At 37.0% G+C, this 20,132-nt stretch overlaps 1 protein-coding gene across 2 annotated transcripts in view; it reads left to right on the forward strand.

The window, feature by feature from the left end:
• The window catches only part of mapk14b (mitogen-activated protein kinase 14b), a 32,651-nt gene extending 14,108 nt beyond the window's left edge, over positions 1 to 18,543 (forward strand). Inside the window, exons 3-12 of one of the 2 annotated variants that reach the window (XM_055183824.2) lie at positions 186 to 244; positions 5,114 to 5,225; positions 6,625 to 6,654; positions 7,976 to 8,023; positions 8,223 to 8,337; positions 8,639 to 8,710; positions 11,981 to 12,060; positions 14,777 to 14,855; positions 16,009 to 16,182; positions 16,267 to 18,543. In XM_055183824.2, coding sequence (XP_055039799.1) covers positions 186 to 244; positions 5,114 to 5,225; positions 6,625 to 6,654; positions 7,976 to 8,023; positions 8,223 to 8,337; positions 8,639 to 8,710; positions 11,981 to 12,060; positions 14,777 to 14,855; positions 16,009 to 16,182; positions 16,267 to 16,331 — 834 coding nt within the window. In that variant the 3' untranslated portion in view covers positions 16,332 to 18,543. Of the gene's footprint in view, positions 1 to 185; positions 245 to 5,113; positions 5,226 to 6,624; positions 6,655 to 7,975; positions 8,024 to 8,222; positions 8,338 to 8,638; positions 8,711 to 11,980; positions 12,061 to 13,111; positions 13,192 to 14,776; positions 14,856 to 16,008; positions 16,183 to 16,266 lie in introns of both variants that reach the window. The other variant, XM_055183823.2, reaches the window with a different exon arrangement.
• The last annotated feature ends 1,589 nt before the right edge of the window (positions 18,544 to 20,132 follow it).

Below are 20,132 nucleotides of genomic sequence, written 5' to 3' on the forward strand. Positions count from 1 at the left end.
ACAGTGTTGACTAACACAAAGCAGTCACTGCACGTGTGTGCAAGGGCCGACTCACTATCAGTATGCTTTGAAAGGCTATAAAGCCTGACTGTGTTCCAGTTTACTCCAGTCCAGTAAATCATTTGACCTTGATCTTGTAATATCACTGTGATTCACACTAATTGTCCGTATTGTCTTTGTTTCAGGTAATTGGCCTTCTGGATGTTTTCACGCCCACCATCGGCCTAGAAGAATTCAGTGATGTGTAAGTATTTGCCATTGCACCTCCTCTCCAACATACTAAAAATACTGCAACTCTAGCGTTACCAACGGGCTGCGCAGATGCAGATGTTGTTTGGCTGCAAGGATGAATTTTGAATTTTTCAGATCGTTGACTGTCCTCAGTACTACTTCCAGGAAATTCTGGGAAAAGTAATGGGGGGAATCCAGCCATGTTATAGGTGCTTTCAGATCAGAGATGCATGTGAACTCCAAAGTTTGCTGAAAAACGTGACGGCATGATCTTTATAGGCCATGTGTAGCTGCTTATGCCGTAATGATTTGGGTGTAGCTGGCACACCTCAGTCACGCTTGTCTTCATCTAATTATTCAGGGTGTACTACTCATTGCACAACCCTGGATTACTCAATAATGGCATGGTAGCGCTAATAGTGTGGTTTTGCCCATTGTGCGTTTAAGAATAATACATTGGTATCAAGTGCATTGCATCCAATTAAAGCAATATTGGAAAAATGGAGCAGTGAAAAGCATAGCAGTCGTCCACGTGTTGGGAATATCCTTGGTTACCTTGGTAACAAGCCTTTAGCCGCCAAGCATAATTTCTTTATAAGACGTACATAGGCAATAATCTGCTCTTATTGCCTCATTTAAGTGCCTCTTCAAACAACCCACATATACATAGGAGAGCGAGATTAAACAACACATTCATGCAGTTTTAGATAAGACTCCTTAGGGTAGTTTCACATTTGTAGTATTAGGACAGGCAGTGCTTCTAAACATTATGAGCCTAGAATGTGTGATTACGTGCAATTTCCTCTGAGACCTTGTCCTGGATATTTCTGCAATTTTGAGTGTGTGTACAATGGATTAAATCAGAAATCTTGCAGAGGAAGAAATAATAATGCCAAAATACATATTCACAGCTATGTCATTAAACAGAGATGGGCAAACATTTTTGATTCGAGGGCCACATAATGTTTTGAAAAACTGGTGAAGGGACCATTTGCATTATAAATGAACCCTCAGTTACTCCTTTAGATGCACAAAAACATGCACTTCTTCATTATCTTTACCCTGATTTAATGATCTAAATTTCACAACTTGATAAAACCCGTATCTCTACAATTATACATATTATTTTAGGAAAATGAACCATTTGTATTACCCAGAGATGCAAATTTCTTAACTTTCGGTGATAATTAATCTTTTTGAGAACAAAAAGACTGGCGTTTTAAAAATGCGTTGCTTTTGCGGGATGCTGCAACAGTTTCAAGGCGTGATTGTAGCAGTCAAACACGTTTGTCTGGCACGTGTTAACAAATAAAAAACAATGGAAAGTAATGCAGTGGAATGGAAAAACACGTTTTGTGTGAACAGCCTCTTAGAAACTTTTATTTTTGTAGTTAGCTGTATTTGGGGCGTGCCTGAATAATGACAGGCCGGTATAGTGAGTAGTGTTTGTTTACTTTCCATACTTTCTAGGGCTGCAGCTATCGATTATTTTAGTAATCGAGTATTCTACTAATTTTCCATCGATTAATCGAGTAATCGAATAAAGACAAAATTTCTTTATTAAAGAACAATCCTCAATATACAAGAGAAAATAATACTAGGGGTAGTTTCCCAGACAGGGATTAGCTTAAACCAGGACTAGGCCTTAGTTTAAGTAGGAAATATAACTTTTTTTTAACAAACATGCCTTACTAAATACATTTCTTGTGTGCATTCTGAGGCAAAAACAAAGGGCACTGATGTATTTAAGATATGTCAGTGCAAGTTGTTTTCAGTTTGGACCGCTTTTACATTTATTTTAGGACTAGTCTGATGCCTGTCCGGGAAACCGACCCAAAATGAACTAATTTGCTTCTTTCTTTAAACAATTAACATTTTATTGCTAAAATATCATTTATACAGACTGCTAAACTCTTAAAGCTCCCGTTCTGTCTGTGTTTTTGAAGCTTTGATTGTGTTTATAGTGGGCAATATAACGTGTTCATGTTTCACGTGTAAAAAACGCGGTATTTTTTACACAGTTTACTTATCTGTATAGCGCTGTTTTCACTGTCCTCAAAACAGGCTGATGTCTTCCTTGTTAGGTGAAGTCCCTCCTTCAGAAATACGTATTGAGTTCTGATTGTGTAGTTTGTTTAGTGTGTTGTGATTCGATAGCAGCTTAGCTTAGCAGAGCCGTTTGAGCCAAAGCTGGTGACTGACGTATTCCTGTGGGCGGAGTTTAGTCAATGAACTGTTTTCCTGACGTCATTAAAGCAGGAAATAGAGGGCTGTAGTCCAAACCGGCCGTTCGTTGTAGGCTTTTAAAGAGGAATTCTATTGAAGAAAATATATCGCCTGGCAGTGAACTTTGAGCTTTATCATTGCAACATTACACACAAACTAGGGTTTTAAAAATGGTATCAGGAAGAACGTTACCTTTAAGCACAAATCCATTCTTTTTAGTCAATAGAAATTTTACTATAGAAATCACTGCTCTGGTACTACAGAGGTTAAGTGGTTGTGCACACCAAAACTTGTACGCCCGCGGCCGGCGCATGTTTTCAATTGTTTCCAATAGAAGCTCTGCGTTTTTCAAATAAGTACATACATAAGTATGTATTTTAATTATTTAAAACTGTTAATTTAGTAGTAAGATGCTATTACTTAACACTAGATTTTAATAGTTTACATTCATTCTGATGTTTAACAGAAAGACTTTTATTTTGACACTTTTCCACTTTTATCAAAATAAACTTGTGAAATAAACTCTTAGAGCAGCTCTCTGAAGATTAGGTTTATATGTTCACCTGCTCATATGATAAATCCACAAGTGTCACACGTGTAATATGTTAAACCGCGAAACGTATTCACTAAAGAGACATGCAGCACGAGCAGATGACACATTTTTAAAAGCAGACTTTAATCCATATCATGACTTATGCCTTAATTTTGCTGAGGAAATATCTGCAGTTACTCAAGGAGTTGTTAAAGCCCTAATACTTTACTTTTTTTTGTGTATCCTTCCTTTAAAGGTCCACTGTGTAGATTTTTATGGTCCGTTTACACCAACTGCGTTTCAGGCGTCAAAATTGTGTCTACCGTGCCTAGTTTGCAGCTTGAACAATTTGAATGCATTCACGCGTCTAGAGCGAAGTAGACGTGTGGAAAAAGCAAGCATTTGACGCGCGTCAGAGGCAAAATCCGCTTCTTGTGGGAGGGGCAAGTGCTATGCAGTTGTCTGTTTGCAAGATGACTGATGTTGATTGTGCATTTATCGAGAGAGTTACCGGTTTACCCGTCTTCACATTGACTCAACATTGAAATCACTCGCGCTTCACGCCTCTACCACGGCTGGTGTAAACGCAGCATTAGGGACAACTAGTGGTGAGATTGTGAATTGTAACCAACGACTGAGTCCACAGCTCACCCCTCCTTTCCAAACGCATAGAAGTGACAGTAGCTATCACAGGTTAAACACGTCATCGTCTAAGACAACTTACGTGCTATATAGAGCAGTTTGTCCATTGAGGGCTACTGTAGAAACATGATTGCTACTTCCATGTAAGGGGACCCGTAGTGTATGTAGAAAAACGTCTCATTCTAAGGTAATAAAAACAATACAGTTCATTATGTAAGGCCTTAAAAATATAGTTATGTATATTATATTGCATTTCTGTTAAGAGACCTTCTAAAAGTTACACAATGCACCTTTAAGGAATCATCTTGTATAATACTGTCTCATGTACCGGTACTATTCACATTTTAAGCCCAGTTTCAGTATGAGTCTCAGTCGGGTATCCGAGGTCACAACACTAAAGAAGGACAGAAAGAGTGAGTTTCCCAGGAACAAGAGCTCCAATGTGGAGTTGTATTTGGCTTTACGGAGGATGGAAACAGGAGCTGAGTGTTTACACACACACATACACACTAACACACACACAAGAGGACGGCCAGCGGTTTTGCATATACCGCATTAAATGCATCAGCTTTTTGCACGAACACTGCAAGATGCATGGAAACTGGAGCTAAGTTTACTATAATACTCCTATAAATACCCACGCCTCTAAAATCTAACAGAGAATGAGGGTCCATTTGGCAAGAGATATTTTTGAACCTTGCCCTGCACAGATGCAGCGTGTCTGCCAGACGTCTTGGCACTCTGCATAAGTGCTTCGCTTTAATGGAAGGTATTTTCACCACTGTTAAGTTCTTTCACCCGCCGTTGCCTCGAGTGTTATGAGAGCGCAGGAAGCATTTTTAATGGTTAATAATCAAACTCGTGGCCGGGGTAAATGAAAGCTTTAAGTAGGCAACCCTTTAACCTGCTGACCCTGTACCAGATACAAACCACTGTTCCCATTTGTGGCGTGGGCAGCTCCGCCTCCTTTAATTCTGTAGATGTTGATTAGTCAGAGTTAATTTTAGTTGTGTCCTCTGATATACGGTTGGTTAGTTTAATTTAACCATTTATATCTAGTTTAAACAATTTGTCTTTTTTGTAAAACAAAACAAAATTGTTCCAAATTTGTTTAAAAATTCAATACCATTTCTGCTGTGTCCCGCTGACATGCGTTGTAAAAGGGAACAGCAGGTGGCGCAACAATAAATCCTCCTTATGCTAGACCGTCTCATTTCAGTTCGCTTTGTGGCATTTTGAGGCCTTCGAAGACTCAATCCTGCATTCCCATTTGAAGGACCCAGCCTTTGAATTGGGACGCAGCTGTTGACTCTTTGCATTTATTTTTGGTTGCTCTAGTAGCAACTGATTACTTGAGTGTGAAAATGTTTTTATTGACTTTCACCTTTTAAAAAATGTAGTTAAAATTTGAAATGCAGACAATTTGTCTTCCGTTTATAACCGTAGAGTTGATCCGTCATGATAAATTGTTTTCATTAACAGGTACCTGGTGACTCACCTGATGGGCGCAGACCTCAACAATATTGTCAAGTGTCAGAAGTTGACGGACGACCACGTGCAGTTCCTTATTTACCAGATCATACGGGGATTAAAGGTTAGGCTCTGCCCAATCTATTTCCGTTTTACTCTGGGTTATTTACAACTCCATGCCATCGTCTGTGTATAGCATGATGTTTATTTGGCACATAAAGCCATTTTTGCTTTTATCCAGGTTAACTTTCATTGCATTCAAGTAACACATTTTAGCAGTATGTGTGTTATGAAAACCATGACTTTTTTGCTTTTACCAAAGCACTTTTTACACAGACATTCCGTAAAATACACGGAAAAGGCATCCTGGATTTTTCCGGAATCGTTAGATTTTTTGTTCATTCACACTGACATGATTAGCCGGCATCTGATGGTCCCGGAAAGACACGTGACCTGTTCAAAGTCCCGCCCTCTCTTCTACGCAGCGTCTGAAGTTTGCATATTATTTATTATTTCGTTCTCCAGAAACAACTCGCCGTTCAAATGCTGGTGAATGATCTCAGCTTCTGATTGGATATTTGACAAGCTCCCTGATCTCTGCTTTAAAACAGTTTTCAGAAATTTCTCATCGTGATTGTTTATATGTATTTAAAACCCGCATTTTGAGGATCTGAACGATATATCTTGTTGGGATGATGTGCGGGTATTTTCGTTTATTATAGCTCAAATGAGCATGTGACGCGATATTCTTTTATGCTGCTGAAGGATCTCCGTTTCAATGCAGTAAGTGACGAGCTAACTTACCTGATATCTGCTTCAGTCCAGTTTGCTGACATTTCTCGTCGTGAATGTTGTAAATCCCTACGGCACGTGCATCATTGTTTATGCGTCTCATTTATCATTTCCTGTTAACTGCTTCAATCTAGTTTGCAACATTTCTCGTAGTGAATGTTTATATGCATGTTATCTCTCGTTTTAAGGAGCTAAACCATAACTTTTGTTGTGATGACGCACGCGTCCTAATGACTCAGTTTCGCGCAGTGCATTCTGGTTAATTGAGTCCATCAAAGACCGTTACGAAAATTTCTCATGTAAAATGCAAAATGGAAATAAATCACTCGATAACAGGCTAAAACGTCTAGAGTTTAATTCCGCTTTAAGGTCAGTAGGATTGAGGCCAGGACTTTGACTAAGCTACCCCAAAGTCTTCATTTAGTTTTTCTTCAGCCATTCAGAGGTGAACTTGCTGATGTGTTTTGGATGATTGTCCTTCTGCAAAACCCAAGTTTGTTTCAGCTTAAGGTCACTGAGCACTTTTTCGCCCAGGGCCATGTGGGTTTGGATTTTGTTTTCCCGTCATAATAAAACTGCATGTTGTGTTTACTTGTTGTGGCTTTTGTTAGTATTTAAATTTGTTTCATGATCTGAAAAAAAAACAGGAAGGGTTCTCAAACAACTGTTATCTTACTGATTCTTATATTAGATTTAAGTGAATTGATCAGTCTGTATGTCTCTCTCTACAGTACATTCACTCAGCAGACATCATACACAGAGTAAGTAAACCATTTCTGTCCCATTTGTTTGCCTTATGTATTCGCAATGAGGGGTTAAAACTAAAGTGTTAGGTTTCTGAAGATTTTTTTTGTTTTTTAATTTACTTTGTGGTAATGCGTCAGGAACTATGTCTGCATCAGGGGTTATAAAATGCAATATTATAAAAATGATAAACTGTGTGTAAACAAGCTGATTTGCTTGCATATGACATTGTGGAGGTGCAAAGATCATAGAAATAAAGAAGGATAGCTTGACCGATTCTTAATGCGTTATCTGTCAATGAGGAAATGAGATTTTCTCATCAGTATGGAATGTGAACTTTATTGCTGGGTTTGCACAGATAAACAGATTTGTTTTTTAGGGATTCATCTGCACCACTGCTTGTGTAAACCAGTTTTTATGGTTTCTAATTAAGATTATTTCGATGGCGACCTGAATTCGGCTTTCAGAAGGACATTTATTGGTACCTGTGAACGTGCATACCACAGATATTTTCCTTAGTTTCTCCAATTTTTTGTACATTTATTGTAATATTATTAACAAGACTACAAACATACCTGTTTGTTGAATGGATTTTTGTTTTGTTTAAGCATAAAATCTTTAGTCAATGTTTACATTTTTAATAATAAGTCAGTATTTGCGTACGTTTACAGTGGCACACTTTTGTCATATTCTGCATCATTGTAAAGTAAAATAAGAAAGTGGATGAAAATGTATTTGATTTTTAGGAAACATTTGCTCAATTTAAAGGGCACATATTATGCTCATTTTTACAAGATGTAATATAAGAATGCATGTGAAGTTTCGGCTCAAAATACCCCACCGATCATTTGTTGTAGCAGGTCCAAAATGCCCCTATTTGGGTGGAAGTAAAAAGGCGCTGTTTTAATGTGTCTACCTTTAGATGGAGTGAGCTACAGCTTCTCACTTCCTTTCTAACAGACAATGAGAGCTTTTGGTTAAACATATATCTGATTCCTGTGAATCCAGTCTGAGACAATAGTATATTAAGCCGCATTCGTGCTACAACATTCTAAAACCGCATTTTAAGCAGCTAGTCAGTGGTCATGGGTGGGGCTTCATCAGTGTGATGTCACATTAACAAGATAATCAAAATTTGTTTAATGGGGATTAAAAAAGAAGGAGAGGGTGGATTTTTTTCATTGTAGGGGTTGTTGGGTTCACACACTGCCAACACACATTTATGTCCAAACACTTTGTTAAAGTAAAGTTTGCATAATATGTGCCCTTTAAAGGTCATTTTTGTCAAATGTCCAATACTAAATCTAAAAGAAATGTCTTATCTTTCCTACTGTACAGGATCTTAAACCCAGTAACTTGGCTGTTAATGAAGACTGTGAACTTAAGGTGAGTACTCGTTTATCCTGCTCTGTACAAGATATCTGACATCATCTGATGCTTTTTCCACCGTCACATCTTTTATTATTATCCTTCGTTGACCAACACTTGCTTAAAAGTTGTGCAAACACAGGCACACGGTGTAATATGAACACTGATAAGTTTAATCTGGTTTATTGCTAATGCTCGATTTGATATCTGCATTAAGATTTTGGACTTTGGCCTGGCCCGGCTCACGGATGACGAGATGACGGGATACGTGGCTACCCGGTGGTATCGTGCCCCGGAAATCATGCTCAACTGGATGCACTACGACATGACAGGTCGGGATTGCACAACATGCTACAAAATATTTAGGGATATATGTGGGGTATTGGATTATAAAATGTAGTTTTTACTGCTCTGGTAGTTTTGATTACATCAGCAAAGAAAGTTAGCATTTTATAGCATTGTTTAATTAGTAATAAGAAGCAAAAATATGTACAATTATTTTAAAGAAATTGGTGCACCACCTCAGATCTAGAATCTTATAATTTTTTTTTTAAATGCAATGTGTTCATGTTGTTTAAAATGGGGTGTTTTGTTTCCACAAATGAGAGCAGGGTTTTATGTTTTGTGTTGTAGTGGACATCTGGTCGGTGGGCTGCATAATGGCCGAGCTCCTCACAGGACGGACCCTGTTTCCCGGCACTGACCGTATCCTTTTTTTACCCCTTAACTCAAGCGGTGCCCACAAACTGTCTCTTCCTAGAAATCCCTTCTAGTGCTGTCTTTCTTGGCATCTACTGGCCAAACCCCCTATTCACAAGTGTGAATGAAGACACCCACGCGTGTCAGCCAGATCCAATGCACAGCGATCAGTGATCCCGAGGGAAATGAGTCAGCTAGTGTCAGGCCTCTTCATGAGTCACGATGCTTATGGTCTTTTTGACAAAAACATGATCTTTGCACAAAGATTCTGGCCCCATTGCAAGCTACTTGAGGAATATTAATGCATTGGTGATGTATATAAAATGTTTGAGCATGCTCTACACATATTTAGGATACAATGAATGGGGTCTTGGCCTTTTGAGAGAGCAAATGTGATCTGTGGTTGAAATGGAGTACATGTGTTTGAATAGGTTCGCCTATTTTGCTTCCAAAACATGCAGATAAATTTGCTTTCGGTGTGCATTTGTCTGTTTAGTCTGTGTATGTGTGTAAGACTGCCTCTTGGTTTTAAAATTGTATGAATTTAAATGTTCATCAAATGTCTTTGTGAATGTGATAGGTGGAACAAGTTTTTACTACAGCAAACATATTTTAAAGGGATAGTTCACACTGAAATAAAAATTCTGGTATTATTTTTGGCTTTGTTTGACGGTTAAAGGATTAGTCCGTTTTCTTAATAAAAGTCCAGATGGTTTGGTCGCCACCATGTCATCCAGGATGTTGGTGTCTTTCTTTGTTCAGTCGAGAAGAAGTTGTGTTTTTTGGGGGAGACATTCCAGGATTTTTCTCACTTGGATGGACCCCAACGCTTAACAGTTTGGATGCGGTTTGGAATGGCAGTTTCGGGGGACTCTGGACGATCCCAAGCGGGGCATAAGGGTCTTATCTAGTCATTTTTGGCAGGAAAAATAAAAAATATGTACTTTTAACCACAACTTCCACAACCACAACTTCTCGTCTATCTCCGGTCCTGTGACGCGCCAGCGTGACCTCACGCTATACGTCATCACGTCAAGAGGTCACGGATGACGTATTCGAAACTACACCCCAGTGTTTACAAGTGTGGAGAAAGAGGGCCGTTCCGGCGTTGTTGTATGTCTAATGATACTAAATATGTCTTTGTGTCAGTTTATTGTTTAAAATAGTCCACAAATGTGCGTTTCATTTATGTAACATGTGATTTTTCGATGTAAATTACGTGAGGTTGCGTTGGCTTGCCACACAGCCGGAGGAAGAAGAGAAGTTGTGGTTTGAAAGTGCATATTTTTCTTGCCAAAAATGACAGTCGTTTCGCTGGATGGGACCCTTGTGCCTCGTTTGAGATCGTTTGGGGTCCTTTGGGGCTGTAATTTTAAACTGCATTAAAACTGTTGAGTGTTGGGGTCCATTGAAGTCCATTAAAATTAGAAAAATCCTGAAATGTTTTTCTCAAAAAACAATTTCTTCTCGACTGAACAAAGAAAGACATTGACATTTTGGATGACATGGTGGTGAGTAGATTATCTGGATTTTTTTTTTTAAGAAAATTGACTAATTATTTAAGGTTTGGCAGACTCCGCATTGAAGAAAAGCAGCTTAGACATTGTGGAAAACATCAGCACATGGAAAGAGAAAAGTCACAACATAAAGTTGAAATTAAATAATGATAGATTATTTCTTTTTAAAATCTTTGGGGTTTATGGGGTTAATGTTTTTAGAGATGTTAAGATATTATTATTCAGTTCTGTGCACTTCTGTTTGTGTGTTTATTGCATCAAAGCTTGCATGTCTGTTTTCAATGTTTCAGATTTGCATGCATGCACAGATCTCGGTTTCTTTACCCCTCTTCCCTTCACTATTTGCCTCTAACCTTTTCGTGACAGTTGCGCTTGTTCAATAACACCTGCACGTGCCAGATTTAAAAAAAAATAAAAGTGCATTGGCCATTTGCAAATCACTTCTGATGTATTTAGTTAATGTGAATAGATGTGGGGTGGGACTTAAAGGTGCACTGTGTAACTTTTAGAAGGATATCTAGACAGAAATGCAATATAATCTACATAACTATATTATCAGTACTATGTACTATAAACTATTTTGTTTTTATTGCCTTAGAATGAGACGTTTTTATCTACATACACTGCGGGCCTCCTTACATGGAGGTCACCATTTTGCGCCGCCATGTTTCTACAGTAGCCCTAAACGGACAAACTGCTCTACTGGGTTCCTTTTTATTACTACGTTGTCTCAGATGATGACATGTTTGTCCTGTGCTGGCTACCGTAGCTTCTCTATGCATTTCAAAAGGGAGGGGTGAGCTGTTGAATGCAATTCGCAATTTCACCGCAAGATGCTGCTAAAATCTACACACAGCACCTTTAATTGGAATTTAATTGGGTTCTAAATAATGGTTGTTACGTTACAATTGTGCCAGAATATTACTTTGAAGGATGAAAATCTCGATGGGAATCAGGCCATGTTTGAAGGCAACTTGACCCAGCTGTGCATTCTTTTCAAATAGATCATTATTCAGTTCAATCGCAAATAGTTCACCTACGTTGAATTTTGACATTCTAGCAAAATGGTTGACACGGTGCCAACATGGGTATTTGGCTGTTGGTGGACATTTTCAGGAAAGTTTTTCAGGACCAAATGCATTTGTTGAACAAATATGAATCCATATGCGTGAGTGAATGCTGTCGAATTTGATTTCATGATGCAAGAGCTCTTTGATGGCACTTCTAACTTATTGTTGTCATACTTTGAAATAGTAGTTGGTTCAGGTTGAACATCCCGTCACACAGCATGCTTTTGCATTAACTTACTCTTAGTTTGTTGATCTATACAAGTAAACTTTAGTCAGGTAAGTGTGTTTGTCTGTTCTTCTGCGCTTGCCTGTAGCCTTTTCTGCTGAATGTGAATGGGATTATAGTTGCATCTATTACAAGTTAACTACAATTTCTCATTTTATATAGAAATAAAGCCAAATGCTAGCTTTGATTTGTATGTATTTTGTTATCATTCAAAGGTACATGTTTGCTAATTCAGAAAAGGGAAGTTGGACAGGAGTGATACCAGCTGAAAAGTTACTTTCTTTAATGTTGAATTGCATTACATTAACATTACATATTGCATGCATATTGGCTTTGGACCATCATGTCTTCTTTTGTTACATTATTTTACATACTTTTATCGGTTCTGTTTTTGTCCCTTCCTCCAGTACCTGCTTTCATAGTCACCCCATTCCCTGCATTTTCCTTTATTTTGCTCCGAAAGATATTGATCAGTTGAAGCTGATCTTGATGCTCGTCGGGACCCCAGGGCCAGAGCTCTTGTCGAAAATCTCTTCGGAGTCTGTGAGTTTTTTTTTTTTTGTTCTGCCTGAGTTTTGACTCCATTTGTGTTGCAATGACGGCCCGGCGCTCCGTTCTGCTAGCTTCATTTTTGTATCACATCTTGTTTCCTTCCGTATTTGTTGGCACAGACTTGTGTTTGCTTGTTATGCAACCAGCACCTTAATATAGTTGGTATTAGTCAGATAGCTGGCAGATGAAATTGCAAGGTTCTGCTAAAGATCTGCCCACTTGCACGAATGTGTATGAATGCTTTTCGCCTTTCTTTTGCTGTGTGCGGGTCTCCTGTGTCTTGCATTTTCTATTGCGTTTCCTATTTGCTGCTATTTTCTAAACTCTGGATTAGTTCGCTTGAACTCAATTCACTTTTTGTCCGGTCTAACCTAACTGATCGAATGGGAAAACTTTGTGTTTACACTGCCTGCATGTATAAAATGCTGTTGACTAACACAAGACAGGCTGTTGTAGACCAACATTAAGGTTTTTTTTTAGAGAACATTCCTATTGGTTGGAATTTAAAGGAAAATGATATTTTTTTACTTTTAATAAAGTCTTATCTGCACTGTTAAAACTATTTGTTGTTTTAACTTAAGGCGCTCATGCCACTTAAAAAATTTGAGTTAATTTAACTTAAAAATGTTAGCCAATGTTATTTTTTTATTATAAAAAGAGTTTTTTTTCTAATACTAAAAATAAATAATTAAATAATTAAAAATAATTAAAATAATTAAAAAATATTAGAATTAACTTATGACAAATAATTTTATGACAGCACAAACGCTTATTTTTTTAAGTTGAAACAACAAATAATTTTTACAGTGTGCACTGGAGAAAATAAAACTCCCATTAAGCACCAGTAAATAAACATTTCGCTTAAAAATTGCAGCAATTTCTACCTGCGGCTATGTGTAACAGGTTAATTCAGATTGAACCTAATATTTCTTATTTTTCCTTTTTGAAATTAAACCAAAAGATGTTGCTCCAGCTTGTCGAGTCCATTATGAAATTAAGCAAATTATTTTGATCATAAAACCCTTGACCTGGGTTCCTCAAGATATAAACCAGCTTCAGCAGATAATGCGGCTGACAGGAACCCCACCGGCTTCTCTAATAAACAGGATGCCCAGCCACGAGGTGAGCGAGGACCCATCCAAACCCATCCTCGCCTGGATGTCTGGGCTACTCGGGAACGAGCAACCCAGAAGTTTCCAGCATGCTTTTCTTCTGTTTGTCTCGGGGGCGTTTTTAATATTCCACTCTTCCCAACCTCCCATCTCTCCACCTCTTTCAAACTACAGCCTGCTTTTTGTATGCGACACATCTCTGACCTAATTTCTGCCCACAGTATTGTACTAAAAGCGAGTACACTACTGTGGACCATATTTCGGCCTTAAAATGCTGGGCTGTTTCAATATAGAGAAGCAGACTGACACTTTTCATACTCGTGTTTTATGAGAAGATATCAACATATTATATAAGGTGGCTAATTTGTACAATGTTTTTATACGATTTGCTTTCGCCCCGTGACATTTGGAATAGGGGCGGGGTTTCAGTTTTTTTTGTGATAATCGTAGGTTTTTGTACGATTTACTTAGTACGAATTAGCCAACTCGTGAAATACACACTAATTCCTATGAGCTCAAGCTGGAACATATACATATACACTTGTTTATTATATTTTTCCATATTATAAAATAATAATAAAATAGGAATTATATTATGTTCTCATTTTATCAAGAAACTTCTTGACGTCTCACCCAGAGATGCATTTTAAACAATATTAATGGAGTTAATATTTTTGATGCTTTACCTTACTTAAAATGTATGACAATGGGAACTTAAAGGGAAATATCACCCAAAAATTAAAATTCTGTCATTTGCTGCCCTCATGTTGTTACGAACCTGTATTAATTTCTTTGTTCTGCTGAACACAAAGGATGATTTTTGAGCAATGTTTGTAACCAAATGTTTTTGAGCACCATTGACTTTCATAGTAGTATTTTCCTACTATGGAAGTCAATGGTGCCTCTGTTTCCTGCTTCATTACAAATATCCTGCTTTGTGTTCACCAGAACAGGGATTTATGCAGGTTTGTAACAACATGAAGGTTGCAAAATGTTTAGGTGAACCATCCCTTTAAGTAAGACTTAAAGGGGACATATCATGAAAATCAGACTTTTTCCATGTTAAGTGCTATAATTGGGTCCCCAGTGCTTCTATCAACCTAGGAAATATGAAAAAGATCAACCCAGTAACTTAGTTTTGGTAAACCATTCTCTGCAAGCATGTGAAAAAATAGCTCATTGAAATGTAGCTCACCCTGTGATGTCATAAGGGGAAAATACCACCCCTTAATCTGCACTATCCAACCACGGCACTGTCATTTAGTGCAGAGATCAGCTCATTTGCATTTTAAAGGACACACCCAAAAACGGCACATTTTGCTTACATCAACAAAGTGGCAATTTTAACATGTTATAATAAGTTATCTATATGATATTCTGGGGACACCAAAGATTTATTTGACATCTTAAAAAAGTCTTGTGAAATGTCCTCTTTAAGTGCCCAAACACTTATATTTCAGTATATTTTTCACTTTTAGTGCTAATGTTTTATTAATTGAACCAGAAATCCTGTGAGCAAATTGATCTGAATGATTAATCTCTTTCCTCTTTAATTTTACGTGATGATACATATAATACTGTTTGTTTGTCAACAGGCAAGAAACTACATCAACTCTCTACCGCAAATGCCCAAGCGAAACTTCGCAGATGTGTTTATCGGTGCAAATCCATTAGGTAACAAATTCATCTTTCTCAGACCACCTCTGATCACTGATATTGGTTTAAACCACACTGCTGCTGTTGCCAGTGTATTGGCCTACGTTTCCACTTGATAGCAGGATGATGACCTAACTGATTGCTATTACATAACCAACCCACCAACAAACATGCAGCATCGCAGTCTTTGGCTGCAACTCTTACACTTGCAAAAAATGATTTTCAAGAAAAAAAATCTTTGTATTTTTGTCTTATTTTCAGTAAAGATATCTGGAAAGTTTTAGATTGGGATGATTTTCTTGATGAGCAAAACGACCCAAGAAAATAAGTCTGATTTCTACACCAATCATTTCAAATTTAAAGGAACAGTATGTAGGATTGTGGCCAAAACTGGTATTGCAATAACAAAACTTGTGGCTAAAACTGGTACTGCAATCACACAACTAGTGGCCAATACACAAAATGACAACATAAACATCAGTTGAGGGCTGCAACCCCACTTTTTAAATGACAATATCCTGGCCATACCACTGCTGTCCGTGATATAAGTATTTGTAATAAAAATGATTTCATAATGTCTAGTGACATATCAGGGCCATTTTATGATTAATTGATATACATTTCTTACATACTGTTCCTTTAAGTGATGTTGCGCATAAAACAAGCAAAAAAATCTGCCAATGGGGTAAGCAAAAAATCTTGAAAATTTTTCTTAAACACTTAATTCAAGAACAATTTGCTTACCCCATTGGCAGATTTTTTTCGCTTGTTTTATGTGCAAAATCACTTAAATTTGATATTTTTGGTCTAAAAAGACTTATTTTCTTGGGTCGTTTTGCTCATCAAGAAAAAGCATCTTAATTTAAGAATTTTTAGATATTTTTACTGAAAACAAGACAAAAATACTAAAAACTTTTTCTTGAAAATCATTTTTTGCAGTGTACCTCTTAGTTTTATAAATAACTATTTATTGTCTCTTAAGTTATTTGCAATGCCTTGGCTATATAAAATTGAAAGTAATTATCACAAATTTGGGAATAAACTGCTATTTTAAATTGACAGGAAAAGCAAGATGTGTTTATGTCATGCATACATGTATTTCTGATGCAGGCAGCTTTGTTGATTTCATTATGAATAAAAGGTTTGCTTTGAAAATCCTGCTGTGTTTTAGCTGTCGACCTGCTGGAGAAAATGCTGGTTCTGGATACAGATAAACGGATCACTGCGTCAGAAGCTCTCGCCCACCCATACTTCGCCCAGTACCACGACCCAGATGATGAGCCAGAGGCAGAACCCTACGACCAGAGCTTTGAGAGTCGCGAGCTAGAAATTGACGAGTGGAAACGTAAGCATGCTGATTGAAATTCATGGCTTTAAAAAAAGCACAGCACGGCACTTATGAGTTAACAGTGATCGTTTTTATCCACAGGTCTCACGTATGAGGAAGTGGTCAGCTTCGAGCCTCCCGTGTTCGACGGAGAAGAGATGGAGTAGTGAGGAATCCCATAAGCCATCGACTCGCCAGACTTTCATCCGTACAGGAAATGACATTTAAGTGCCTGCCATCATCAACTGCTGGCTTCCTTCGTTCTCCGAGACCGCTTAACAATGCCTTCATAAACACTCAATGTCACATGAGGGAAGGAAAAACACATGCCAACTTCTCTGCTCGAATTGCTAAAGGACACGGAATGTAACTTTTGGGCTCCGTTTTCATGCCCCACCCTTCTTTCTACTCCCAAAATTAACAGCTTTCATTGCCAGAGTGTAGTCGAACAAGAAACCAAAAGTCAGCCAGTCAGATTACTATCAGCTTTCGGGTATATTTAGTGGCGCAAAACATTTACCTTGCTTATAGCCTATACAATGCCGAAGGCCAGACAAACTGAGTACTGTCGTGATACTAAGTTTTAGATATGTAAATAAAAGGGCACAGCTGTAAATAAACATTGATGTGCGATTTAAATTTTATTTACGTTTTGTAGCAAAGCATCGCAGAATGTGACCTTTGTTATAAATCACAAAAAACGAACTAAACCGTAAATCAAATCGGATGCAGAGAATGTTATTACTATTTAGAATGTAAACAGATGAGTATGCGGATACTCTCTGTCATTGACAATAGTAGATGATGTGAATAAGAAATAAATACTGCTTATAAAATGCACTCATGCTCGAAATATCTTGGAAATTATTAAAGGGATAGTTCACCCAAAAATTAAAATTCTGTCATAATTTACTCACTTGAATTTTTTTATATCGATTCATCTGAAAAACAAAACACTTACAGGTTTAGACCAACATGAGAAAGAGAAAATGACGACAGAATATTTATTTTTGAATGAACTGTCCCTTTAAGAGAAAATCGTTTAAATGGTGTTCATCACAATATTTGACATGGTTGAATCTGGAAAAAATATGTTAGTCACACATTTCACACCAAGATCAAAAGAAATTTTGACTGAGGTTCAAGAATATCTCACTATCGTAATGAATATGAAAAAACGATCATATAAATTAAATAGTATTTATACATCATAGTTGTATTTGTCCATACAAATACAGAAGTAAATCTATATATAATGTGAACGAGAATCGCAAACAGGAAATTAGAACAGGAAAAACTTCTAGTGTATTCTAGTAAGAATTTGGTTGTCGTTGAAAACAATGTCCAATTTTTTTCCTTTGATTTCGGTTTGAAGTGTGACTTGGATATGTTCTTGAGATTCACCGTTGTATCTGCCTGATGCTCCTCCGAGTTATTGGTCTGTTATTAAAATGCAGGCCGCTCCTCTAGCTAGACTAGAGTATGGTTTCTCTTATTAATTTATTATTTATAGAAATTGAGAGATGAGTTTAAAATGGTGAACGTGTTTTTAACAGGAAGTATATCAGAATAACTTTATTGCATTGTGGTGCACATACACCAGTTCTCCATTTTTATGCTACACCTTAGATCAGGCTGCTCAAACTATCTTAAATACCTTACAAAAAAATCATATTCATACCTTAAAGCGTATTTTCACTTTTTAAATGATCTTAAAAGCTTTGATAAAATCAACAGTAGCAAGACTGACATGGTTTTTAAAAATATAAAACAATTATATTTACAACAAATTATTTCACGGACCCCCTGGCTAAGCATTGAGGACCACCCAGACCCCCTGCCTTAGATCACATGTTTAGCCTAAAAGTCCATGTTTGTGAAAAATGTAAAGATCCTGAGCCAATACTGCTGTTATTGTGTTGAGCCTGATGATTTAACATCCCAGTTTAAGAAATTCCTGTCTCTTCGGGAATGTGTTTGTGTGGCAATCAGAGCCGATATCTAAGTTATTGTATCAGTTCAGTTGTTTATGATTGTTTTTAAAGTGTCTTCTTTTTCACTGTATATTATTACTTAATTTTATTCAGCAATATTTTCTGCGTTGAGCATGTATTTGTAATGTGAAAGGGGTGTTTCTGTTTGTATGCACATTTACAGGAAAATCACAAAACGTGTCTGTCATTGAAAAGATATCATGGTGCAAATCTGTTAAGTATGGTTTATATTTAGTTTTGTTGCATGGTATGCATTTCTCATGGTTGAGGTCATCATACCTCTCATTCAGGCATATAATCGGTTTTCCTCATTCACTCATACGTTTAGTGGTCTGTGGATGACCACTGCTATACAGAAATAAAGGCAATTATTTTTCACAACATACATTTTTTTGTTGTTACTCATGTTTATGAAGTGAGTTGTTTGTTTTTGACTGGGCTGTTTCTCAATAGTACAAAGACAAATAATAAGGGTGGTGTCAGTTCAAACTCATTATTTGAAACCTGCTGCCCTCAAGTGGTAGCATTTCTTACTGCACATTATGTCTCTTAAAGGGATAATTCACCCAAAAATGAATATTCTGTAATTTTGTCATCCTCCTGTTGTTACAAACCTATATTAATTTATTTTTTGTGATATATACAAAAGAAGATGTTTTGATGGAGGATGGTAAGCACACAGTTGATGGTACCCATTGAATTCCATAATATTTTTTACCATGCAAGTCAGTGGTTGTGATCAGCTGTGTGCTTGCCATCATTTATCAAGGTGTCTAATTTTGTGTTCATCAGAAAAAAAGAAATTCAGTCAGGTTTAAAACAACATGAGAATGAAAATTTTTTGCAGAGTTTTTAATTTTTGGACGAACTATCCCTTTAAAATTTTTGAAATAAAATTCACACTTTTATTCCAGTAAGTGAATGATGTATAAATGAAAAAAAAATTGTTTTCTGTAGAAACATAAACACTACAAACAAGCTTTTGAACAATGCATGTTCAAAATAGAAACAATTATCATCCACTAACATTTGCATTTATAATGTGTTACAAACAAATATAAAAAATGGAGAAGCTAATTCGAGCTGTCAGAAAAATTATTGTTTGTTTTGTAGACAAAATTTACAAAAAAAATGATTGAAATACAAATCCAAATTCCTAAAAAACTTCTGACTCCGTGTGAGATGTTAAATAAAATCAGAATGCAGTCATTTGCATCTCGTTAACCCATATTTTAATCATACAATAGGGTTGTTGAATGCTTTATTCTGATTGGTTGAGAAATGTTTCACAGGTACGCATTGTTTTTTAATAAATGCACACCTGGCCTGCCAAATGTCTTAATCACCAAAGCAACGTCTTAATGTCTGTGGTAAATGTGGTATAAACAGAATAATTGACTCTGGTCCTTTAAATTATTTGAAAATAATGCTCACCCGCGGTGTAAATGCGGTGCTTTACCACCTTGGGTGTGCATTATTTTTGAATAATTCAATGATCCCTTGTCAACAATTCCCTTCTTGAACATAGAAAAAATACGAGGATATATACCATTTAAAGAAAATTTTTTGGGATAGAGCCATGTTTACCCTTGTGTAGCATCCTCTTTCTTATAACAACATTCCTGCTGAGGAGACCAGGGGACTCATTTATAAAACTTTGCTTAGGATCTTTACTAAAAGTCTACGTACGCACAAAAGCCAAAAATGGCATACGCCAAAAATATTAAGACTTATAAAACAAAGCAATGTTCCCTTTTTAAATCACAGATGAATCATCGTCAGATCTCACCCTGCAAGACCATTCTCCCATCAAGTTTGTTTTAGATCACAACCTTTGCATGGGAACTGGCATGCTTTATAAATGAGACCCCAGTTTATGAAATTTGGGAGAGGAATGTTTTCCTGTCTGATACATAGTTGTTCAACAGTCCTGGGTTGTCATATTGTTTCTTTTAATGATGCCCTAAATGTTTT

This window comes from Misgurnus anguillicaudatus, chromosome 14 (assembly GCF_027580225.2).
Source record: "Misgurnus anguillicaudatus chromosome 14, ASM2758022v2, whole genome shotgun sequence".
In the NCBI taxonomy this organism is placed as follows: Eukaryota; Metazoa; Chordata; class Actinopteri; order Cypriniformes; family Cobitidae; genus Misgurnus; species Misgurnus anguillicaudatus.